This window comes from Melospiza melodia, chromosome 5 (assembly GCF_035770615.1).
Source record: "Melospiza melodia melodia isolate bMelMel2 chromosome 5, bMelMel2.pri, whole genome shotgun sequence".
Taxonomy (NCBI): Eukaryota; Metazoa; Chordata; class Aves; order Passeriformes; family Passerellidae; genus Melospiza; species Melospiza melodia.
The window spans coordinates 28,088,932-28,115,076 of NC_086198.1; the positions used below are offsets into that span (position 1 = coordinate 28,088,932).

The 26,145-nt window shown below is 39.1% G+C and overlaps 1 protein-coding gene across 4 annotated transcripts in view; it reads left to right on the forward strand.

Moving 5' to 3' along the window:
• Positions 1-26,145, forward strand: part of PTPN13 (protein tyrosine phosphatase non-receptor type 13) — a 111,542-nt gene that overhangs the window by 59,797 nt on the left and 25,600 nt on the right. For 3 of the 4 annotated variants that reach the window (XM_063156703.1, XM_063156704.1, XM_063156705.1), the window contains exons 8-21: positions 4,040-4,135; positions 5,807-5,906; positions 12,269-12,488; positions 13,427-13,501; positions 13,611-13,785; positions 13,994-14,147; positions 14,281-14,419; positions 14,858-15,010; positions 16,341-16,523; positions 17,492-17,654; positions 20,863-21,286; positions 21,454-21,551; positions 23,392-23,448; positions 24,755-24,847. In XM_063156703.1, coding sequence (XP_063012773.1) covers positions 4,040-4,135; positions 5,807-5,906; positions 12,269-12,488; positions 13,427-13,501; positions 13,611-13,785; positions 13,994-14,147; positions 14,281-14,419; positions 14,858-15,010; positions 16,341-16,523; positions 17,492-17,654; positions 20,863-21,286; positions 21,454-21,551; positions 23,392-23,448; positions 24,755-24,847 — 2,130 coding nt within the window. Of the gene's footprint in view, positions 1-4,039; positions 4,136-5,806; positions 5,907-9,303; positions 9,457-12,268; positions 12,489-13,426; positions 13,502-13,610; positions 13,786-13,993; positions 14,148-14,280; positions 14,420-14,857; positions 15,011-16,340; positions 16,524-17,491; positions 17,655-20,862; positions 21,287-21,453; positions 21,552-23,391; positions 23,449-24,754; positions 24,848-26,145 lie in introns of those variants that run through there. The other variant, XM_063156706.1, reaches the window with a different exon arrangement.

Sequence of the window (26,145 nt, forward strand, 5' to 3'; positions counted from 1 at the left end):
CTAAGGTACATTAGGTCCTGCCAGGCCCTCAGCACCAGATGGAGCTCCCTGGGGGATGCCTGGGTAGCTGCTGACTTGGACTGCATGTGCAGTACAGCTTTCTCATGTGGAATGTGAGTGGTGGAGACCTTGCAAGTTAGAATGAGCTTGCCCCCCTGGAAGTCTGAATGGGATAGCTTCCTTTGTCAGTTGTTGGATGTGGATCCCTACCAGGAATTTGAACTGGATCTCGATGTCCTTCCTGTTAAACCTATACTGGCTTGAATAAGATAGTTCAAGTTTTCTTAGATGAAAAGAGAAAAAGGAAAAGCAAACATGAAGCTCCTTTATTGATTTAACTCATGGGAAAGAAGTGAGTCCCAGCTTCTCCTGAAGGACAGTTAATGTGTTTTAAGTGGTGTTATAGTACCACTCTCCTGTAATAGGCACCCACCAGCAAACTTCAAAGGGCAAACGAGAGCTCTCTCCCTGTCACGAAACCGTCGGTTTAATTCTGCTGCCTTCTCTGTGCCGCCAGAAATAATTCTGTAATGATGTGTATTTGAAAACCTGGGTATCTGATGTGACTGGTGTTCAGGATAATGAAATTCCAAGCTGAATGTGGTTCTCTGATTTCTGTTGAAGTTGGCTGAGGTGAGGCTCTCTGTTAGTGACTTGTCTGGGCTTGCGGGTCTCGCCTTGTGTAAATAGCGTGTTTTGTTATTTCATGCTGCACGAAGTGCCTGGGAGGTTAGGCTCTGCTGGTTTTGATAGGGAACTTGAAAAAGCACAAAGACAGACTCTCCAACTTGTAATGCATCATCTACCTTTGCATCATGCTTATTTCACTTGTTAGTACAAATTCTGTATATTCATTTTAGTTACAAACTCTTAAAACGTGCTTAAGCTCATGGTTTTTTTCTATTAAGGAATGAAATCGTTCAAAGTGTTCTGGTAACAGATGTAATCTAAACAGTGAAATGTTAAGGAAGGTAACTGATACAATTGTTTTTGCTACAATATGCTTGGTGTTTATAGAAGTGAAATCAGTTCTGAAGTCTCTCTTCAGTCACCAAAAATTTTTAAAAACACAAACCAAAAACCCCAAGAAAATAAGACAGCAAACCAAGGCCATTCAGAATTCCCAGGGAAAATTGTAAATATGGGAGATAAGTTGTTTTATTGTAGTCTCTAGCCTTTGTTGTCATTTTTCAGCTCCTTCCCAGCCAGACAGTTTGTCTAGAAGTTTGTCTTTACTTTTGGAACTTCTGTATGAAAAGCTAAACTTTAATTTGATCCCAGAACTGGGACTTGTGACCTTTGGAAGGCAATTCTTAATTAGAAGCTTAGCTTGGACATGATCCAAGTGCCTTCTTTGAAGTTAAATTCTAATATGATACATTAGAATTGAGGAGAACTTGCTGGAGGAGAGAGCATAAATTATTTGGATGACTATGCAAGCATATAGATAGAATATTCTCAATATTTACATTTTAATGGAGTATTTGCAGGTCTGCAGTGCATATTCTGCCTGTGCCCTGGAAAAAGGCACTTGGTTAACAGGGGGTGCAGTGCTGGAGGGATGTGTAGGAGGTGTACTCAGATGTTTGTGTAGGCCAGCAGAGAACTGGAAGGAAGATGCCCCAGCAGCAAACAGTTCCACATCTGTATGTGTTTTCTCTAAACTGAGCAAAATGGATGTAAATCTAGAGGATTTACATGAAATTTCAGGATGTAGCTTCTTAATTGCCTTGAAACTTTGCCTGATAGCCCAGCATGGAAAGGCTGTGGAATGCTTCCAGCAGATGAAAATAATACATTTGCTTGTGTTCTTGGGTTAAGTTGTGTGGTCTTGATTAGGGAGAAGGATGTGGCAAGACAGGAGTGTGGTCCTCTCTCCAGCTCTACTTGTGAGTAGGTTTGAGCCTTATTGGGCCTTATGTGAGGATCTGTGACAACATTGAGATAAACACTGTGTGGAAATTTTGCTTTTTGTTTCTTGGTTCATGGACTTCTTGGCCTACAGCATGGCACCAGCCCCTGCTAATAGGATGAGTCAGGAGAAATCAAACACCCTGCAGAGTCCCATAGCATGCCACCACCTACAAACACTTGTCTCATGGTTTAACTGCATATTTCTGTTTTATCATGGGTTTGGTGTTTTCAAAATTCAATGTCTCAAAGAACCAGAATGGAGCCATAATTTGTGTGCAATTTGAGAAGCCCTGGCTGCTGACTAAGTGGAAAAAAATAAGTCTGTTTAAAATCTCACGTCATTTTTTATTGTTCCCTCTCCATCATCTTGCTTCAAAGTCAGTTCAGCAGACTTGAAAAACCTACAGCTAATAAAACTACTGGGAAACAAGAGGTCTGGTTTTAGTTAAACACTTCAGTACTGCAGCTCCAGTGCTGTGTGTGGATTGATGCCTCACTTAAGGGCTAGGAGCATTTTGAAAACACATCTCCAAAAGCTACCCGCTGAATTTGGTTTTTATTTCCCATGGTAGGCAAGTAATTGCTAGACTGGGGGCAGATTTCTTTGTTGTAAAATCTACCACATTGAAAGTAGCCATCGTGGAAGATTGAAGCAATCTCACTGCTCCCACACAGCCCCAGTGGATTCTTTTCATCTTGCTGTAGGCCCATACTGTTCCTTTCTGAGAGTTGAATGGCAAAATGTTCTTTGGATAAATTGGGTTTTATCCTGCTAAACTGTGCTACTGTGATGGGCTGGTGAGACCTGTTGGTTTCATGAGTTGATTTGTAGCTTTGCTTACCTTTCCCAGTTTTCTTAAAGATTCCCAACACAGCTCAAGTGAATTGGGTAAAAACGGGGGGAATAAAGGCTTTTAAAGAGGAAGGTTTTGGAAACAGTCCAAAATGAACACGAACAAACTTTAGTTCTTGGAGTACTGCATTATCTTACTTCTTTTCATGCTTCTTTCCTATTTTGAATTTTTCCTACTTGTGTAGGAATTCTGTATGAGTCGTGTTGTTGAATAACCCGTCATCTGACCTAACAGAAGTTAAGCAGCAGGTTTATTGGTCCCTCAGAATTTTTCACCACATTTTGTTTTCTGGGTGTGAAAAGTTGGAACTTCTGATTTCCTTGCTGCAGCCTCCAGAAACATCTGCTCATGTGTTCCCCATTTTGTATTCTTGCATTGCATGTTCCTTCCTTCCTTCTATATCACTGCTTTTGTTTTCAAAAACATTAACTATAGTCAGACTAGAAACAGCCTTCTGCAAATGAGGACACCTGAGGTTTTTTGTCTCCTTTTGACAGTGAAGCATTGGTATTCCCAAGATGTAGAGAATCTTTTTGTGTGTGTGTGTTCTGCTTTAATGCACATTCTGTGTATGGTTGTTGGCTTGTGCTTAGGAGAGTTCTGGGAGATGGTTGCAAATGTCAAGTACATACCCCCTTCTGTGGAGTCCTTTGCTCCTGTATGTTATTTATATAATCCCCTGAGAGTAGGAACTGAGACTGCTGTATTGATTTCTCATCACATCAGTTTAGCTGTTCTGGTTAATTAAATATCCTCTAGGGGCTTACTAATTGATTGTTAATCATATTTTGTGGATGTCAGAGATGAGCTGAATTATAATTTTCCAGTGCTTGCTTTATCTCTCTGGATATTTTTCTTTTCACATCATAAAGGAGCCAGGGACTGAGTTTGGTGATTGCTTTTTACATGTAAGAGGTGCACACCAAACACTTGCACCTGGTTTGTTTGTGCAGGAGGGATCTGTTTTTGTCTTGGGTCTCAAAGGGTATTTTAAATACCAGTTTTAACTTGGAAGTGATGTTGAGGGAGATTCAGAGGAGGTGGCTGCATTGGGATAGTCAGAGCAGCCAGGCTGACCACAGAACCCTCAGGCCATGGGAACAGAATGGGACTGCCCAGCATCCCCTGGGTGTTTGCTTTTAGATTCCATAGCCACAGGCATTTTAAAATGGTTTGAAAATATTTTTTAAAAATTCAAATGTTTGTGTTTGATTTTTACATCATGACTGTTGCGTTCTTCTTCTGTCTGACACCTTGGTTTAAACTTTCAGAGCCTTTGAGAAGGTACAAATCTTATCACAGCGATGTTTATAGTACTTCAAGTGAAAGTCCATCTGTTATTTCTTCAGAACCAGATTTCAGGCAAGGTAAGACCTATGTTTAAAAACCAACCAACCAACCAACCAACCAACCAAAAACCCAAAGAAACAAAAAAACCTAAAGAAAAAACTTCGAGATGAAAACCAGACCACAAAAGCCTTTAGTAGGAGTTTTGATAATTGTCCTGATACGAAGTTCTAAGAGGATGAAATTACATGATGTACGGATCAGCATAATGTGCAGTCTCTTCAGAAATAAGTTTGACGTGAGGCACTCTGAGAGGGAACTTGGTAGGAAAAGCTGGAAATAATTAACTTTTTACTAGAAGTGTTGTTTTTTAAATAACAGAAAATGCTGCGGAAAAATGATGGAGTTGTTGTTAGCACACAGTAACAGTGAATTACAAAAGCTTCATGTGGGACCTCCATAATATAATTATATCAGTGGGATTTATTATGAGGGTTAAGTGGTTTATAATTTATATGCCAAGGATTTCAGTGTAATGCTAAAGTACTACACAATAGAGGCTGTTAGTAAGATAAATTTAAGTAGTTTATATTAAATCAATCACTTGAAAAAACAGGAGATGATACGAAAGATTGTTTGGTGATGTATGGCAGGAAGAATCATCTTTGCAGAATCATTATAAAAAATGGAGACAAACCATTTGGTGAAAATTAGGAAAGAAAACAATAGTTAGGAAGCTGAAATATAGCTGTGCTATATGTGTTCTGTATGCACAGAATTCCAGCCCAGCCTCCATGTTCTCACTGCTCTCTCAACCTCCTTTGTCATTGTCTGTCCTTGTGCTTACTGAGCCAGGAGCCTGAGGAGCAGTAACAAGTTCTGAGGCTCCTGTAATTTCCCTTTGCTTGCTTGCAATTTGGAACAGACGGTTTATGTGTTCTGGTCCAAAGTCAACAACTCCTAAGTTTGTACAGGCAAGATAGAGCTGCCTTCTGCTGCCTTCTGGTAGAAGTATATCTGGGCTCGGTGAAATGACTGTAACAAAAAACCTATTTCTAAATCAATGTGGCTTTAGTGTGTTCTGCAGGAGCTCTCCTGCCAGCTCTGTTTGCTGAGGGTACAGTAAGAGGGGGAAGTGAAGTACTGTGCAAAATCAAGCTCAGCATGTGGCATCTCAGGTGCTGCCACAGGAAGATCTCCCAGCAAAAGCTGTGATTTTACAAAGAGAATCACAGGTTAATGTATTGCCAAAAGGAAAAACAAACTATAAATTATAATGAGGAGTCAGATTCCAGGGATAATAATTAGAAGTTCAGATACTGCCTTCTTAGCTCCTTTTTATGTACTGGATGCATAGGTAACTAGCTGCTCTCTTTCTGCTCTGAGTAGTTTTGTATGATGTCTCTGCCATGTTTGTCTCAACTCATGGCTGACAAAAAAGATATGTTTCCTTGGGAAGGGGTCTATAAAATTTTGTGAAGTTTTATTGTGTTTTCTTTTAGGCCTTCCTTAGTATTCTTCTTCAAAGGTCTATCAGCTATTTTTGTTGGGGTAAAACTGTAAGGTAGCTCTGAAAACTGAAATCAACTTCATAATGTTAATTTGTTTCATACTGTGGTGCCATTGTGCAGAACAGATAAATTCGATTCCTTCTGAGTAATCTCATATGACTGATAAATCCTTGAGGTTTAGATGGGATTACTCTGTGTGCTTTGTTGTCCAAGGTATTAATTTGTCTTTTGGTTTGCTAGTGAGAAGAAATGAAGTTTTCAAGAGAGATGATGCCAGTGGTGTGTTATCAGGTGCTGATGATATCTCCACATCAAGTCAACCTAATTCTCAGAGAACAAGGTAAACCCTTTGAAAACAATATGGCTTTTTCTTTATCAAAGAATGTATTCTAAATCTGCAGGTGAAGTTTTTCACTCCCATCCCTGCTTCTGGTTAAGACTATAAAAACAAGGCATGTAATACTTGAATGAGAATAGTGTTTCAGAATTAAATATTGCACTCAGAAGTAAAAGTCTCTTGATGCTCTGTAATGCAGAGATAAGTTGGGTGCGCACATTTAGTTCCCATGTTTAATGGAGACTGGGTTGAGCTCAGGTTGTTATAACTGTCAGAAGGTCAGAGGCTGTTCTGCATGGAAATATTTAATTACTTTTAAATCATACTTTTCCAGAACAAAGTTTTTGAAATTAATGATATTAATACAGATTTATTCGTGGGGTTTTTTTTTAATTAATAACAAAATGGAAGCATGCGTATTTCCTTGAAATACGTCAAAAGCAATACATTTGGTTTGGTTGTTTAGACAAAAGCTTTAGCTCATGTTTTTGTGTTTGGATTCATTTTTTAATACCTCAGCACATACTAAGCAGGCCAATTCAGCAACAGTTTATGCTTTTTGAAAATTACTTTGCTGAGTAGTGTATTCAAATACAGCACCCATATGAGTTTCATTTTTCCAATGCCATTCACCAGTACAGCTTTAAAAAGTAGGTTCTTTGAAACTTTGAACATCACCTTTGATACAGCATTTTTTTAATACAGCAGAAGCATATCTTGCCATATCTGTTACATTTTGCGGATGGTTCCCCTCTAAAGGTTTGAAAAGTTTTACTGACATTGACTTTCTGGATTTAAAAGTTTCTCTGGTCTCTGCCAGATACTTAATCACCTTGGAAGATTTCATCAAAATTATGCACATAATTTTTGAAGCAAGGGGTAAAAAATAAAGGCACATCTCTTTCTTCCCTTCTTCCCTCATCACATCACAGAAACAAAGCCTTCCCTTGGCGGCTTTTTGCTTTGTATGCTGTAGATCAGCAGAAATAATGCTGCTGTGCTCAATATTCAAGGATATTTATATGTTTTTGGCATATGTTGGAGGAGAATCCTGCTCTATCCTATTAAAGAAACTTGGAAGTGTGTGAAGATTTGGCCTGTCTTGGGTAATGTGACACTGCTGGTGAATGTGTCCTTAAAGCAAAGGGTAAATAGGTCTTAGAGCCATGCTGTGAACATGGAGATGAAAATAAGTGAGAGTCTGCTCCTTGCAACATATTGTGTACCAAAAGTGGATCTGGTTGAGGCAGGGTCTCAAAAGAACTGCATCTCAGGGCAGGTGAGCACGAGAAGAGCTCCTTGGAGGTCATACAGCTTTTGGTTGCCTCATTTGGTGAATTAGTTTCCTTACTACCTGCACTTTGCCTGAGAAATGCAGAGTCTCTAAAAACCTGTATATTGGCATTTCTGGCAGGGAAGAAGTGATTGGGTGCAGCTTAACTGAGTCCACACAGTTTTGTGTTTTGTTGTCAGGAGTATGATATCTGTGTGATGCTGTATGTGTTAGTGGTGTCCAAGCACTCATGGGAATCCTGCCTGTCTTCACATAATGTATGTGCTTTTATAGCAGGCTTCTAAGGGTTACTGGTTTATATTCCATGTAACCCTGATAAAGAACTGTACATTTTTTACTTTGTGTTTCATGCTGTTTTAGCACCACACTAAAAGGGCAAATCAGATTATTGCCACTGTATGTACAGAAGCAATATATAGATTTCTTAACTTATTTGCCTTTTTTTTTTTTTTTTACTTTGTTGAAAACTGCTAAGTCAACCTTCCTGCTTTGCCTGGAACCCAGGAAATTGCCCATTCAGCACCGTAGTTATGCTTCCAAATAAACCTGCAGTAATTTGTGGATGCTGATAGAGAGCTTTTGTTTCTATTTACGAAGTATTTCAGAAACAGAAAGTAGTATGTGGTATGTAAATGAGTCACATTGTAAGTGAGTCATTGTTGTAAATGAATCAGGCCTATTATGCAAGTGAAAATGCTGAGGTGAAGCAGCACATAGTTTCTCATGGTTTGTTTAACATTATGTTATATTACTCTGTTAAGACTGGTACCTTTAATGGATGTAATTTGTATATGAGTGAAATCAAGAAGGAAAATATGTTTTGCAAGCACAGCATAGACTTACCTGCTGTACTTAGCAATGGAATGAATTTTGCATGTATGCAACTATTCAGTATTTTTAGTATTTTTTAAAATCTCCTGTATCCTTGACCTTCACTCTGATGCCACTGCACTTGCACAAAAATATCATGGTAGGGTACCACAGGTAGTTATTTACTGATTTTCATAATTGTTCACCCATTTTTATAGGTGAAGAAGTTTGGGTTTTTCTTAATCTAACTACCAGACAGTACATATATCCAAGATAAAAACAAAAGACTGCCAGCTAGTTTTACTAGCTTTTTTTGCAGACCTACTGAGAAACAGGACAGCAGCCACAAGCAGAATTCAGTCCTGTACTAATACTTAGATTATACCTCCATTACTAATGTGAGTTGAATAGAAAACAGTGCTCTCTCTTACTACAGCAGTTCATAAAAGATTCCAGTGCTAACAAGTGTACAAGGAATTACATCCAAGATGGTAGTTAGGTAAATGGGGGATTTCTAAGAAAATAACTTAATATTTTTATCCAGGACATTGCATGTTGCTGCTCTAAGATGTCCTGTTTTGCAACGACCATGGCTTTTATAGATTGAAAAAGGTCAATCTATAAAAAGTAAAAGTGGTGATAACAAGTAGTTATCAAAGTAAAAGTGGTGATAACAAGTAGTTCCAAGGTGCAGGATCTCAGAGTTTATATGCTTTGGCTGGCCATTTGATTCCACAGTTTGGGGAAGTATATGCAACTTAATCCTTTACTTAAATTCCATCAGCACTTGAGAGCACGTTTCAGTGTCTCTCTTGCATTCAAGAGACACCAACTGTCCTTCAGTACATATTCATTTTACTGCTCCTGTGGCCTATTCTTAGAGCCAGTCTGTTTAATTACCCACAGAATTATCCTGATAAAATTGAGTTGTAAAGCAAACAGGAAGATTTGGATTTGAGGGAGGTTGCTTTTACAAGAAGCAGCAGAGTTCAGAGTTATCAGAAGATGCAGTTTGTGCTGTTGGGTGGGCATGCCCTGATGTTAAATTAGCAGGAGCTGTAAATATTCAGAATTACCCTTCTTGTGCTCTGTGACTGTTGTTATCCTTTAAGCTTCTTGGAATGCATTCCTTGTGGCAATGGCTTGTGTCTTGTTTCCTCTCTGCTTCTTATATTCCTTGGGTTTTTTCCTTTTTTACTTCTGATTTCTTTTTCTTCCTTTACTATTTCTTCCTTTTTCTCTCTAGGAGCAGCAGCTGACATGGATCTCTTCCTTCTGTTGCCTTTTCCTTCCAGTAGATTTCATTTTCATACCCTTCCTGCCTTACCAAAAGGCATCCATCTTTCTCAGTCTATTCCTGACCTTCCCACTGCACTAATCATTAGGGAATGCCTACCTGCTTCCCTTCTTCCAACTTCCTTCTCTGATCCAATACCTGCTAATTTCTTGGTAAGTACACCAGGTGAAGAGAGAATTCACTTCCCTTTTTTTTTTTTCCAAGTGTCAGCCTTCCAGGTTTGTGGTCCCCTGCCATCTGCAGGTTAATAAGCAGCTGTGAGGTTCTGGTTTGCAGTCAGACACTGATGAAAATACAGAGTAGAGTAGCAGCCAAGTATTTGTCTGATGAAGCACCACACAAAACACACTTCTGTGATGTTATCTGTTAGGAATGTAATTTAGACTCTTGACTCTTTTTTTTTTTTTTTTTTTCTTCCAGTAATAACATTTGCATATTCAGAACTTCAGGAATGAGTTCTCCTCATTTCAGCAGTATTTCCTTTTCTGTAGGAGAGATGCATTCCTTGTCATGGAACCTAAAGACTGAAACATGTTGCTCTCTCCCCATCAAAACTGGCAGTCTGACCAAGCCAGAGTTCATTTTACTGACCCAGGATGCTGAAATGTGCACATTTATGTTTGGTGATAGTGCTTATGTACTAAGACAGGAAAACTTGTAAACCCTTAGGTTTTTGAGCTTCCTCCAGGGACACCCCACGCCCACCCCAATTTTATGAGAAATTAATACATGTCAACAGAGATGATAAAAGCAACCTAGTGATAAAAACTTCTCATTGCTACTGTTGCACAGGACTGTATGTTTTTTAAAAAAACAAGATATTTTTCTGCAGTAGGTGTTTTCACAGTAGCAAGTTTTTAGATAGAGCCAGTTGCAACATGTCTTTTTCAAATGTCTTTGATAATTCATAGATATTTATGTTCAGAAAGTGTTTGTTTTTGTTTTATTTCAGAGCCCATCCTTAGACCTTGATCTGAAGGGTACTTGTGGGTGTATTTAACTTAGCGTTTTGTCAATATTCCCATATATGTCAATCCTAACAAGTTTCCTCACGGTGAAATCTAAGCATGTGCACATGTGTTGGCAGGTCTGAGGCCTTTTCTCATTTCTTTGTCCCTTTAGGTGCATGGTATTCAGTCTTTTGTAGGAGAAAAAAATAAAAAAAAAAACACCCAGAGGAAGAAGAAGGGAAATAAATGCTGTGAAAGCCCTGGCCAGGGGAAAGGCTTACATTAATACATTTGTGCCATAACTGCTCAGTGTCTCCCCTGAAATTCTCTTCGAGGAATGTAGCATTGTTCTCTTATATTTAACTCTTCTTATTTTAAGGCAGGTTTTGTATGCTAACCAATGACACTTTAGTATTAAAAGTATTTGTGTTAGCTAGTAATGTTGTAAAAAGAGGAAAATAAAATTTGAAATCAGATCCAGTTTAATAAGTGGAGGCAGGTGTAATGTCTGGGACAGGTGCCTTTTTCTCTTAGCTTATTAACAGATCTGTCACTCATCAAACATATCTTTAGGCTGTCCTAGGAAGTAGGTATATAAATGTAAGGTATTTTTAAGAAGTCTGTATGTTACTTTACTACAAAGGGCCCTGTGTCACTCAGTGCACAATTACTCTCTATTTTTGTACATTTCTAAACCTGACTGCAATGATACACAGGCTTCTAAAGATTTTCTATGCTTTTTCATGTTATTCATTACTCAGTTTGGGTGGTATGCTTAACACTCAGTTCAGAATTGCCAAAAAATGGACTTTTTTCATGAAAGCCACTTTAGTTTCCCCTGTCCGTTTTTGTTTAAGAATTGCCTCGGTGTAGTTATGTTAACAGGGGGAGAACATTGCTTTTTCTTGGTTTAGGATTTCTACAGAAGGCTCAGTTGGGTTTTGTTTAGTTTGGGGTTTGAAGGTGTTTTTCTGTAAGTGTGGGGCAGAAAGAAGGCGAGTGAAGTTGGTGGGGTGGTTTTTTTTGTCTTTTTTTTGCCTTTTTTTTTGGTCTGGTTTGGTTGGTTTGTTTTTGTTTTTTTTTTTTTTTAATTTCTCAGTTGTTCACATTTCCTAACCAGCTATTTTATTTTTCAAGTAAAAAATGGCTTTTGTTTACCCAAACAGTACGTGAATTTCTTTCCTTATGTAAAGAATAAAACTTTGGGGATGTTTGGGATCAATACTTGCAGAAAAGAAATTGCAGATATGTTGCTGTGTTTTCTTTAAATACTGATGCAATTTTTGTTTGTTTTTCTCATTTTTTCCCTTCAGATTATAAATTTAGATACTAATTTAGTCATTGGGGTGACTGTATATCAGCCAGGCCATTCTTGGGAATTTAAAAAAAATGAACTATTTTCAGCAAAATAAGATTATGGAAACATTAGTGTGTGATATTTAGAATACTTTAGTATATAGGATGTTATGACATAAACATTTTTATATAAATATTTCAAGCCATACTACTTCTCAGGAGAAATCAGGGAATAAATATCAGGCCCATGCAAGCCTAAATTGTTGAAGCAATATTTACTTAGAGAAAGTACACTATTATGTCAGTTTTTTCTTTAATGACATGTTTTTGAGCATGCCTTTTTCACAGTCCCCACATGAACACAAAAATTAAGATATTTGCAAAGCATTAATACTTCTCTTCTTCTGGTGCATCTACTAATTTTGCACTAATTCACTCGGTTTGTAGTTGAGTATTTTTTTCAGACTGCAGCTGAGCCTTTATTTTCATGTGAACAACTGAGGCAGTTCTGCAGGCAGCTGCAGAAAGCTGGTGTGTTATTTTCTGCAGTGCTGGATTGCTGCACAGAGGTAACCTCCTGGCTGCCAAATAAATGTGTTCAATGTAGCATTGGCTGGCTGGTGTTTGTGCTGTGTGTTCCCACCTGGGGATGTGCTTAAAGCAGCAGAATGTCCTAGGCATGGCTGCTGATGTGTCACCCTCTCTGACCCTCCTGCAGGCAGCATGAAGCACCATTTGAAGGCAAGCTGATAAGCCAAGAGGTTATGCTGAAGCGGCAGGAAGAAGAAATGATGCAACTGCAAGCCAGGATGGCTCTGAGGCAGTCCCGGCCTAACCTCTACCCTGGGGATGCAATTAGATCCTCAATGCTTGACATCACCAGAGACCCACTGAGGGAAATAGCCCTGGAAACAGCCATGACACAAAGGAAACTGAGGGTAATACCCTGAGCTCAGGTGTACTCTTGTTTTCATTGAAACACAGCGGTGTCCTGACTGAAACTCTGGTATGTGGGATTCATAAACTGGGTCCTGTAATAAACAGTCATCAGGAGATGAAATACCAGGTGTGTGGGGTTGGCCTACTTTCACAGGGTAAAACTTCTGAGATTTTGTGGCATTAGTGGCTACAGAGCCTAAAGTGGCATCAAGAGGTGCTAAAACAGACAGCAAGGCTTGACAATTGCATCAATTAAACAGTATAGCATACTAACAAAGGCAAGGCATAGCTTTCCTCCTCTGTTCTGTGGTGTTTTCAGCCACTTCATTTGCAATTCTCTTCATGGAATGTGGATGTGCCCTGCCAGCATCAGAGGTTATTAAATGAACAAGCTGGGAAGGTGAAGAGAGAGAGCATTCATTTGCCTCATAAGTTCGTCCTGTGCAAATCCCCTTTGCTTTCCCAGCTGTCTTGGTATGTGGATGAAATAGGGAGTTGCACACAAATGGGGAAACAGAGGTAAACAGAGTGTCTGATGTGTAGAATAGATGATGGCTTGATGCCCTCTGCTGCTGCTTTCCATGAACTGGATATTTTTAATTTTTTTTTTAAGTAAGGATGGGAAAACTTGAAGCAAGACTTAGGCACTGGTTGCCCTAATGCAGGGTAATAACTCCTGTATCTGCCTCCAGTCCATCCCATTAAGATGAGTTGGCTCATGTAGGCTTTAGCTAACCAGGTTGGTTCCCCTCTCTGTCCCCCAACCCTTAAGAGGTTTTTGTGAAGATGTTTTGCATATAATACAGACTAGGTAGCAGGTAATTGCCAAATTTTAGCCTTTGGTCCCTCTTTTGCATTTGCAGGGTGGGAGTTAACTGTGCCCCACACTGTTGTCCCAGCAACACAATGTTCATTCATACTCTGTTGTGATTTGCAGAATTTCTTTGGCCCAGAGTTTGTGAAAATGACGATTGAGCCGTTCATCTCCTTGGATCTCCCGAAGTCTATCCTGGTAAGAAAAAGGCTGTTGAGCCATCTGTGTCAGGGGAAGTGTGTTAAACAAACAAATGTGTTTTTATCACAAGTGTGAATGTTGAGAGATTTCATTTCACAAAATGCAGACTAAGAAGGGCAAGAGTGATGACACCAGGAGAAAAGTAAATGTGATGCTTTTGAGTGGGCAGAAGCTGGAGCTGACCTGTGATACCAAAACAATATGTAAAGATGTCTTTGATATGGTTGTTGCCCATATTGGCTTGGTAGAGCATCACTTCTTTGGATTGGCTACTTTAAGAGGTAAGAATAACTGCTAAATTATTTCTTCTGCCCTAATTCCATATTTCCTTTAAGAGATATTGTGCTTATTAAGTCGTTGTTAGTCAGTGGAAAGGTTTGTTGTTCAATGCTGTTTCAGAGTTATAAATCTGGTCTTTATCCTCCATCTGGTGCAAATACTTGGTTTTCATGTTTTTACTCTTGTGCTTCTCTTTGATGTTTGTGGCAGACAATGAGTTTTTCTTCGTGGATCCTGACATAAAGCTAAGTAAAGTAGCTCCAGAAGGATGGAAAGAAGAACCAAAGAAGAAGAACAAGCCTCCTGTCAACTTCACTTTGTTTTTTCGCATAAAGTTTTTTGTGGATGATGTCAGTCTCATACAGTGAGTGTATGAAATTTTTTATAGCCCCTTAAGCCCTACATTTATGGACAGAAATTGGGTATTAATCTGTACTGCAGTACCAAAGGTGGTGTGTGGGTTTTTTTCATGGTTTTGTTTTATATTCCTGTTCTAGGCACACGCTGACATGTCACCAGTACTACCTGCAGCTGAGGAAGGACATCCTAGAAGACAGGATGCATTGTGATGATGAGACAGCTTTGTTATTAGCATCCTTAGCTCTCCAAGCTGAGTATGGAGATTACCAGGCAGAGGTACATCATCAATTTCACCTTTGATCTTGTTGAGCTATGATCTTGCTGCTTCATTAAAGACCGGACTGTGCTCTGCCACATGTGCTCTGCAGCTCTGACCCAGACTGGAAGCTCAGCTGATATGCTCTATGTTCTTGGCAGGTTTTACTGTGAGCAGGTGTTCCTAAAGTCTAACACAGTTGCAGAATCTGGGTGTTAAAGCCTTTTTTTTTTTTTTTTTTAGTGGAACTATAGTCAGGCTTGAATATGGAGAAACTGATATGAAATAAAGCTGTGGGTCAAGATGGAGATTGTGATTCCCTCCCCTTACTCAGAATCTTGTGATTCTCTGAGTTGTAATGTACAGTTGTTTGTAAAAATGAATGTTTGTGCTTCAGTTGTGCTCATAGGGCATGGAAGTATGTGGAGGTGCCATCACAAAAATGTTTTGTGTTGCAGGTGCACGGCTTGTCCTATTTCAGAGTAGAACACTATGTCCCAGCAAGAGTGATAGAGAAACTGGATCTGTCCTACATCAAGGAAGAGCTGCCAAAACTGCACAGCACTTACGTGGGTGCCTCTGAAAAAGAGACAGAGTTAGAATTTCTGAAGGTAAGTGGGCAGCAGATGGCTTCCTTCATCTGTGCCTTAAAAATTCTCTTGTTGGAACGTGAGTGCATGGACTTCAAGTGAAAGCACAGTAAAACAACTCAGGCTCTGAATGACACTGAAAGGAAGAAAGCTGAAAAGATTTTGTCCAAAGGACACATCATAACAAGCCAAAAGAAATTGTATCAGATGGGAAGTTCGCTCACTGTTTTCCAATCAGTAGTCTTAGCTCAAGCTAACTAAAAGCAACTGCTGATCCTGTGTTTGCTCTAAAGGAAGCAGTGTTTATGAGGCAGCACACCCTGTATTCCCCATGTCTTTTGTGCTTTCTGTAGAGGGGAAAAAGTTTGTAAATTACAAAAAAGATTTGTTACAGCTAGTACTTTGTGTGATCCTTGGTATGAAGCAAGCCAGAAGTACTGCCAAGGAGAATTTTTTGTGCAGGTTCTATGTAAGATGATAGGAAGGCCATTATCCATGGATATATTTGGATTATTGTAAAAGGACCCATTGAGAAATCTAATTATGTTGTTTGCTCGTGGGATAATAATCAGGTTCTCCCTTGATCAAAATGATTTCAGGGAGTGAAGGATTGCTGTTGAAACACCAAATAATCATTACACTGTAATTCCACAGCCACACTTCAGTTCCACCATCTCTGAGTAGGTGATGGAAAAGGCACTCAGCTTTGTCCATTGCTGTCCATTGTCTGTTGCTCATTTTACAGAAGTGTTCTTGTTACTTAGCCACAGAGAACAAAGCAGGAGACAGGATCCTGGCTAAAACCTAGCCTGGCTTGGGGGTGTGTTGGGGGGAGCAGTTAGATTCCCTTGTTTGATTCATTCCATCAGTCCCTTACACCAGTACTGAAGAGACAACAGGGGTGAATAACTGGGAGTGCAAAGTGAGTGACACTGCATAGGATACCTTAATATGGTCACAGAATTGCAGTGTTAATTTAATTCTGCTTTTAAAAAATATGTGAAGAACAAGTGCATCTGGCTAGTCACAGTTCCTTGCTAAAAACTGCTTTGTGCAAGTTTGATTTACTGGCATGTGTTCTCTGTGCTTTCCCTGTTTGATTTTAATAAACATTGGGTTCATTTGCTGTAGTCTGGCAGGTCAAAGGTACCACCAAGTCTTAAAACCCTCAGCTGCTGTAAACTGTAAGTAAGTGGAATCACCAGGCAGAGATTCTTTTGCTAAAATCTGTACATTTATATGCACATGTAAACCTTTATAGAGAGATATATAATATTCATATAGTGCTGTGGAAGCTTGTAATGGCCCTAAATTTGTACTCATAGAAGTCTCATTGCGTTGATCTGTGCAGTTGTGTCAGAGGCTCACAGAATATGGGGTTCACCTTCATCACGTGCTGCCTGAGAAGAAATCCCAAACAGGAATCCTTCTGGGAGTGTGCTGCAAAGGAGTTGTCATTTTTGAAGTTCACAATGGTGCCCGAACACCTGTGCTGCGCTTCCCATGGAGAGAGACAAAGAAAATATCCTTCAGTGTGAGTTGGTCTCTTTTCCTCTGTGTGTGCACATCTGTATTTGTGTCTCCAGTTACTGTGAGGTTTTTGTTGGTTATTTTTGCAAATTAAGCTGCTGCTTTACAGCATAGTACTGTGTTTTGCATGGCTGTCATATTATGGGATTGAAATAGGAGTTTTCATGTCTTGAAGCTTGCATGGACAAGCATAGTGAAGGAGCACCAGAATGAGAATCCTGCATTAGAGGACTGGGTGCAGGCAAATGCCGGTACTCAGTATAATTAGGAGATGCACCTATGTTGCTTTCAATTTATATTTCCAAGAGTAATTAAGTTAAATGATAAAAGATAACAGGCTGACACTTGATCTGGACAACACCAGCCAACTTGAGTGGGTACACCATAATCTGGTGATCATGTGTCAGTTTTTAATGAAGCATTGGCTTCAAATGCTTAACTTTATATAGGTATTGAAAACAGCACTTCTAATTCTGTCTGACACTTTATTGAAAAGCTACAGCCCATTTCATCTCTGAGATGGTTTTAACTAGAATGAATAAATTCAAGTTTAAAGATTACTGAAAATATAAGTTCAAGACCTGGAACATTAACTGAGAGATTTGGTAATTAGATCAGCATTTAGTTATTTTTCTCTTAAATGGCAGCATGCCTTGCGACTTTCTCAGGGTGTTTGAAAACCCTATCTTGCAAAATGTAATAGTTCTGGTTGTCATTACTCAGCACTAACAGTAACAGAGACAGATTAAATAATAATAAAGCACCTTCTCATCTAGCCCAGGAGTAGCTTTAAAGGGCTACTTTATAAATCTCATATTACCTTTGACTCCTATTTTAATAGAAATCTCTTTCATCCATGCATTTTGCTTCAGGAAAGTTTGAATGCTGTAACTGTGCACAAGCAAATGCAGAATTCTTTGTAGGCTAAAAGAAATAATTTGTCTTTGACTTTTTTCTTTCTCCATTGTGTAGAAGAAGAAAATAACTTTGCAGAACACATCAGATGGCATCAAGCATGCCTTTCAGACTGACAATAGCAAGACTTGCCAGTACCTTTTGCATCTCTGCTCTTCCCAGCATAAGTTCCAGCTACAGATGAGAACCAGACAGAGCAACCAAGACACTCAGGACATTGGTAAGGACTGTGATGCTGTGTTAGGTTTTATTAGCAATCTATATGTATTTTTGTATGGAAGAAAACTGAACTGGAGCTTCAGTAATTGTGTTGAGTATTGTGTGTGTGTAGATCTACATTTGGAGGGTTTATACTATGAAGAAACCCTACTAGCTAAGCTTGTTTAGATTTTTTTAAGGGGTGGGAAAGGAGTTGGGAGAACACAGAAAGGCTGGCACACAGCAGCTGCTCTAAACTAAAAGGAATCTAAAAACAGGTCATTAAAAGTACTTTCCTCTTTAATTAAATAAAGGCTTTTGCCTTTTCTTTCAGAAGTATCTTGAAAGTATTTCAATAACAGGACTTTTACCTTTTGCTTAATGTGAAAGGGATTGGTTTAATAAAGTGGAATTAATGGTGTGATCGTGGGAGTGCAAGTAAAGTAGGGGACATTCCATGATGCTCCATCTCTAAGCTGTGGATACAGCTGTCTTTATTTTGCTTAATGTTGGGTGGACCTGGTAAAGAACAACATGCATACTAATCTTTCCTTCATAGTTCCCGTTTCCTTCATAACTTGTGTGCATAACAGAAAAATGTAAAGGCATTATTTTTAGTTAAAAAATACTAATTGGAAAATGTAGTCAGTGAAAAAACCCTCTGAATGAATTTCTTCACTGTTTGGAGCAGAGCTCAGTTGGCTGGCTGGCCTTCAGCGTGGTCTGGAAGTGCTGTTTTGGTCAGTCTGCCTGCTCATGCTCTCTTTGTTCCCTGTTATCTGTCTGCATTCCAATTGCTGTTAATCCAGACTTCCACCAGTGTAGCTGGGATGAAGTTTGACCACATTGCTGTGGATATTGTGATCTCTAATTTAAAATAAAAAGAAAAGAAAAGAGGAGGGGTGAGAGTGGGAAAAGGCATGTGGCAACTATCCAGCTTTTCTTCTGTTCTGCTGGGCTCAGCCAGCTTCAGGCAAAGAAATAAGACCAAGTGACTTAAAGCCTTTTTACCATTCTCTGATTTAGAGTTTGCTTATCCTGAATTGCAGAGAAAAACAATACAGGAAGGGCTTTCTTGGCTTGGCAAACTTGGTTGCTCTTAACAGATGGCGTATGTGTTGTGCTGTGGGAGTCTGAGAAACAATAGTTTGCTTCTGTACAGTGCAGATCACTTGGAAATCAGAGGTCCCAGATTCCACCAATCACTTGTAATCAGAAGCAAACAAATCAGCATTATAATTAACTCCAGCACACTGATTATTAAAAGTAAAAACAATTAAACCAAAAAATTTGCTCTTGTCATAACTTTGCTGGATCTAAATCAAACCCTTAATATGCCAGTAAAAACTGGTAGTTAGAAGCACTCAGCAAAATAGTAAAGAAAAGGACATACATAACACTAAAGAAAAGGGCATTCTGGATTCCAGAAAGGGCATATGGAAAAACAAAAAAAAAAAAAAAGAAAAAGAAATGAAGGTTAAGTCAGCCTTACAGATGATGAGTTTTGAGCATATGAGAATTTTCAGTTACAGGATTGGTAGAAGGTTTGAAAAGCCTAATGCCTACTAATGCCTATGTAATATAGGTAATGGTGTGAAAGTATTCATCTGAAATCCATAGAAATTCTGTTTGATGTTCTCAGAGGGTAAATACAATATCCAGAGAAGAGATCTCAGCTCATTTTATTAGGGTACTCTTCCCCATGATGGTAACACAGCAAGTGCAGCTGTCATTGATGCCTTCTGTCAGAGTCAGGAAATTGGGATTTGTGGATTTCTGGTCTGATTGGGCAAAATCATTTTCTGTAGCTTATCTGGTCTGGTGGCTGTAGCTAGAAGAGGTGTTTGGTGTGGATAAGGAAGTGGTAGTTGTATACTAATTCACCTGATGAAAGGACAGAAAAACACACCTTCCACAACTAAATCTTCACCATCTCTATGCCTGTTACAGAGGAAGCTTGAGTTACTGTGGCAGTTAATTCCTGCCTGAGCTATTGGAGGCAGTAAAGTCTATTGGAATGGCAGGACTGAGGCTGCATTTGTCAGATACACTCTTTTCTAAATGCCACAGTATTTACCATTAAACCTAATGGGTGATGTGTACCAAAAAAGTGTAATTTTCCCTTTGACTTACAGTGCAGCTTCCTAAAGCAGCTTGTTTGCTACATGTATATAGGGTTACAACCTCCCTCTGGTTAACCCTAAATCAGAAATATATATGGCAGTTGAGGATTGCTTTTCCTGAGACTTCCCTGTGAACTGACTCCAAGACATCAGTGAAGTTTATGAAAGGTCCAGGTGGCCTGATTTCCTTTAAAGTCTCTGAACAGCCAACCAGTTGCCACAGCTTATCAGGTTGCTGTGTGAGAGCCAAGCCACAGTGTGCTAGCCTTAGGAGGCTGTTAGGGTAATAGAAAGGAGCCCTGCTCAGCTTTGCTCTGAATTAAGAGGGGTTTAGGCTAAGATGTATTATCATGAATTTGCTTTCAGCTAAGAACATCCACCCAGACAGTTCCCACGACTCAGCTGACAGTAATTTAATTACAGCCCAAGACTTGTTTCTCACTGCTGCTTAAGGGAATCCTTGCTAATGAGTCCAAAAGTCTGGCAAACCCCAGTCAACACTTTCTGTTTTGTGCTAGGCTGTTTGTGGCAGGGAGGGCCTTAAGTGCACCTGAGTGCACTGGTGCTCTGTATCTGGGCAGAGATGCTGCCAAGCCCTCATGGCCTTGCAGCTGTGCTGTAAATGTGGAGAGGCTCACACCAAGAAAATAAAGCAATGGATGGATGGAAGTTTGGTAGCATCTGATAGTGTGTACATAGGGGAGACCTATTTGTTCAAATCCTGGAGAAGACTTTTATTAAAGGAAGACGTAGTGATCCAGGTCACTTGGCCTGAGGATATTATTTGTTTTGCAGAAGGAGATGATGTGTCTGTGTCTAAGGCACTGCTGCCTGACAGGGAATATGAGTTTTCATGCTAATAAGAGGATAAATATTCAGTGGTTTTGGACTTTGGGCTAGTGTAGTGTCATGAACTCCAGACTTTGCTTCCTGAGCAAACCCCATGGTGGGTGATTGTATATCTCTGCTGAGCACCTCGAGAAAATACTTTTTGTGTGAGCTGGTTGTTTGAAAAGCATGCTTTGCACAAGGTGGTCACACTAGCTCTAGTGAATAACTTACATTGTTTGGGTTTTGTTGGTTTGTTGTTTTTTCAAATTTCCACAGAAAGGGCTTCATTTAGGAGCCTGAACCTTCATGCAGACTCTGTCAAAGGCTTCAACATGGGCCGAGCCATCAGCACTGGCAGCCTGGCCAGCAGCACTCTGAACAGACTCGCTGTCCGACCCCTGTCTGTCCAGGCAGAGATCCTGAAGAGACTGTCCTGCTCTGAGCTCTCGCTCTTCCAGCCACTTCCTGGCTCTGCAAGGGACAAGAACGAGAAGAGTCCATGGGAGGAAAGACCCAGAGTTATGAGCAAGTCGTTTCATGATCTGAGCCAGAGTCACATCTCTGTTTACCCCCCGAGGAAAAATGTTATTACTGCTTTTGACTCTTCCCCCAAAAAAATAGAAGATATCATGGGAAGGGTCTTTCAGCAAATGCCAAAATTTGATACTGGATCAGCAACGGGAGCATTAAAACCAAGCAAGTAAGAGTCTCTCTGACCACCCTGCAGTATCTTTGTGTACAGTCAATGTACATTTTGCATCAGTTTTGATTTATTATTCATGCCATTATTTTATTACATTGATCCTTCCCTCTCCCAACTTCCTCTTCCCTCTGTCTGGTTCCCCTTCTCTCCTTCTCCCCTTTAAGTTCAAAATCTCATGCAGGTTTAAGTAGAAGCCCTGAAAGAAAGAAAAATGAATCAGACTCATCATCCATTGAAGATACCGGTCAAGCCTATGTTGTAGGTCAGCATGCAAAAAAATAATATTACTGTATTTACTAACAAACTTCTTAAATTGCTTTGGGGGTAATGATTTGATATATTTGATATATTTATTAACTGATGGTAATATTCTGATTTAAAAGTGGGAGCAGAGTATCACATGTGAAAGCAATCCAGGCCATTATTGCGGTGAATCCAAAAAATCGTCCTTTGGTCAGCACCAGTCTTTGCACAGAGGTGTAATGTAAAAGCTGTAGCAGAAAACAGCTTCCAGGTTATCACTTCAGGGTGCCATTTGGTTATATGTGTCTTTTAATAATTTGCTAATCTTCATAGTCTGTTTGTGAAGGCTGAACTTTTTTAGTGTTTTTTGTGGAAAGGATGTAGAGAGTGTTTTTTTTGGAAATGACCGTTTGGCATCAGCTGGTGATTGGCTAGTGCCTCTAAGTAGTAGCTCCACACTTGGGAGTTTTTTCTTCTATTTTTGGGGCTTTTTTTCAGATATAATAAATTAGTTAAATATTTTTTGCAGTACACTGGGTGTTTTACAAAAACACTTTTGTATTGAGGTAAGCCAGATGCACTTACCCCCTTTTCTTAGCAAGGATTGGAGTTCACACAAGTAGTCTTACTATTAACTAAAAGAGAGAGCTCATATTAAAAAAAAAAAAAAAAGACAAACAAAAACATTCAAAGCAGCTAAATAGACTTAAACACTGGGTTATTAAACATGAATGTTTAATATCTCTGTATTACCAGTTTCTGGTTCCAGAAGGTTCCCTGTTATAACAACAGAAACTATAATGCCTGAAATATTTGCAGCCTTAGCTGCTGGTTGGCTTTCCTGTAGTTACAGGACATCAGAAAAAGTTGAAGATGGTTAAGTATCTGGGGATGGGGTCATTATAAACAAACTAAAAAAAGGCAAAAAAAGCAGTGTGGGACATCCCACATCTGCCCCCAGTGCATTTGGAACCAGGACTGACTTGGGAATGATGCATTTTCAGTGCTGAGAGCATAAATGCTGAGGAGTGAGATGAGGTGTGCAGTTCTGTGGTGACTGATTGCAGCCATTTACTCTGTACCTTTAGTTTTGTGATTAATATGATCATGTGCTTGCCCATAATCATCTGGGCAGCAGTTCTGGTGAGGGTTTTAGCCACATGTCAGAAAGTCCTGCTGGATCACACTGCCTGTGCTGAGGGACATAGGTTCTTTGCATGGTGAAACACATCAGATGGGTTCATAGGTTTGGAGAAGGCCAGGGCTGCTTTATTAAAAAGCTTGAATTATCTTCCCTCATTTACTTTCATGTATTTGTACATGTATTATTTCATCCTCTTTAAAGTAGGACCACATTTACTTGGCTGTGATAATTTCAAAGAAAGCATGATTCAATAAGCAAACAATTTTAAGTAGTAGTTCAAATTGCTTATTACAGCAGCAGCTTATTTGTTCCTTTACAAAATCTTAGAAGAGTCCTGTTGTGTTGGCTTATTAGGTTCAGCATATTCAATATCCAATATTGTTGGAAAATTTAGTCTTTGACTTCATTGCTCAAGATCCATTACTTTGATCTGAAGTTAACCATGGTCATAAAGGCCAAACCTCTGTCCTTCCTTTAATTCATTGCCTTTGCATGAGCTACCATCTATCTGAATCTTAAAATACAACTAGAGCACATGAGTAATTTGGATTTGCTAATACAAAGCTAGTTTTATGTTTATTCATTCTTAAAAGAAGTAGTTTGCTATTGTGAATGAGCTTATGTGAACTGTGTAAAGACTGAAACAATTCTTGGTAGCTTTTTTATTTAAAAAAAATTATTATAACAGTGTCTAATACTTCCATGCATGTCACAGGTGTTAGCATGAATACTTCAGAAAATCTTCTGTCATCAGCAGCACATAAAGAGAGTGGTAAGTTGATAAGTAATTAATTCAGTCCGTTTGTCACTTGCAAATGCTTCACTGTTCCACCTGTACAGTGCCTTTGGTATTCTTGAGTGCCTCTGCCAGTTAGCTAGATAGGACCTTTTTCTATTATTTCCATTCCTATTATTTATTTTGGATTGCTTCTTGGGGGAGGTTTAGACATCTGTATGTGATATTTTTCAGGTATGAAAGTGAAGCACTTGAAGGGTGCTCTTTCCTACCAGAATCAAGCTCTTGAAAGCTCATTTCCCTTATTTAGGAGGTTACTGCTTCTGTGCTTTCTTTTTACTTCTTTCACTCTTTAGGCGTGATGTGTTTTTGAGGGAGAAAAAACTCCTTTTCTGGGTGATGTGCAGCCTGCTGCACTCTCCTGCATCACTTCTTCTGTGCTTGTACCAGTGTGTGGAGCTCATTAGGTTTCTGCAGTTGTGAATTGCCTCTTCCACTTAGGGCAAAAGTATCCCAGGCACTCCTGGACCAAATGAATGTCTTCTCTAGGAAGCAAATCCATGAGCTCAGACTTGCACTATGTTGGTGTTTCCTGAAGTTTCAGGAGATTTGGCTTGTTTATTTGTTTGTGTTTCGTCTTGTTTGCTTGTGGGATGGGATTTTTTTGTTGGTGTTTGTTAGTGGGGGTTTTTTCTTCACAAAATTATTGTCCTTGAGTCTCTTAAATGCCTGGGTCTACTTCAGCCTGATGGGAAGCCTCAGGTGTCAGAGTTGTATTGTGAGGATGCTCAAATTTTAGAAGAGGTGGAATCAGCAGCCTGTGGAGTTGCAAATGAGGAAGTAAATTAAAGCAAGAGAAGTTTTAGTAGATGTTTTTAATTTTGGTTGTTTTTTAATGAAGAGACACCATTAAGAGAACTTATTGAGTAACCTTTCAGTAATTCCATATGACCCTCAGTTTCAATTTTACCAATGTGTTTGCATCCTCCCTACCTATGAGCAGAGCACATAAACAGAGATCTAAACATTTTCCTGAACTGAGACTAAGGACATTAAAGATTCTAGGACTCAATTATGTTGTCCCTCCATGAGGCTGTGCCAGCTGCTTTTCTTAGGAGGAGTAAAAGATTTTTAAGTGCTGAAGATGGAAGTGGGTTAGAAGGGTTATAGAGGTTTTTTTCTGTGTTTAGCCATGGCTTAGAAGATGAAAGTTGAACCAACTAGATCAAAACAGCTTTTCAAGTTATCAGAGAAGTAATATTTTTTTAATGGAACAGAACTTTAAAGTAAACCTGAAGCAAGTGTTGAGGTAGTGTCTGATCATGAAATGTTGGCTTTACAGTTGACTCTCTTCAAACAACACAGAACAGAGTTGCCACACCAGAGAGAGAGATCACTTTAGTGAACTTGAAAAAGGATGAAAAGCTTGGCTTAGGTAAGTGGCTTTAAAATTGCTGTTGACATGTATTTCTATAAGCCAAAAACAAAATAAAATTTTCTGGTCTGTGTTTAAGCATTTATTGTAGAACTGAGCAAAGCAGTGCAGGCAGTAGCTGGATTTTGAAGGCTTTGAAAATGCAGTTTCTGTGATGTTAAGCAAGTCTGTTTTTCAGTTTTTCCATATAAGTGTAGGATAATATTAATATTGTGAACTAGTCATCCTTGAAGTTGGCCTTTTAAGTTTATCTCTGTGCTCAGTATAGAATTTTGTCTCTGTGGAACCTCACGGCTTTGAGCTGTGACAAATGCTTTAAATGAATGCTTTTCTAAAAAACAAGACACAATAAAAGCATTATGTGCTAATTGTGGAGTGTTTTGCTTATTCCTGTAATATCAGATGGAACACTGATTTGATGTTTAAGGAGCCTGGGAGACGAGATATTTGCATTACATTTCTTCCTCTGCCACTGAGTTTTTTGCATAAGCCCACATAATTTTTCCCTGTATGAGTAATGAAAATTTTATGTCAGTGTTGTGCTTTAGGAAAACTCTCCAAAGTGTCCTTAAGGACATTGTTCGGTCATTCAAAATGAGATTGTAGTGTAATTTTGAGAGGGGAAAAAAGCCTAAAAGACAGTAATACTTAGTGTTTACACTGCACAGTAATGTATAAGTTGAGCAGAAATGAAAAAAAAAATCAAAGAAATGTACTATCTCTCCTCTTTCTTCCCCATGTAATTTATGGTAGTTTGCTGTTTAAGCTGGAATAGAGAAGACCTGATATCTTCTGCTTTTTTTTTTTTCCCTCTGGAACATTTGTCCCAGGTTTATGTAGTAGAATGAACAGAAATAGATTAGAAGCCTCAAAATAAGACAGAGATATTGAAAACTCAGATCTTAAGAACAGGGTCAGACTTCTTTGTGAAACATCAAACAATGGAGAAAACCAGAAATTTTTATGTGATAGAAAACAATTTTTATCTGCTCAGTTAATGTCCATTTCATGTCACCTGTTTGTGTGTTTCTCTTGCCAGAGTTGTCTTCTGTAGCCTTTGCTGGAGTGTCCTGAACAGACAGACAAAGTCTAAATCAGTGCTTAAAACAAGAGTATACAATAAAGCTTTATCAAAAAGCTTTGCTGTCTGTTTCCATGCAGATTTAAATTTGAGGTGTCTGGGGTTTCTTGCTTTACATTTATTAGAATGACTAAGCTTTTGTTTGTTCTAGAAGATGGACTTGTGTTAAGTTACATGGTGATCACTGACATTTTTCCTGCTTTGGGCCTTTTCTTCC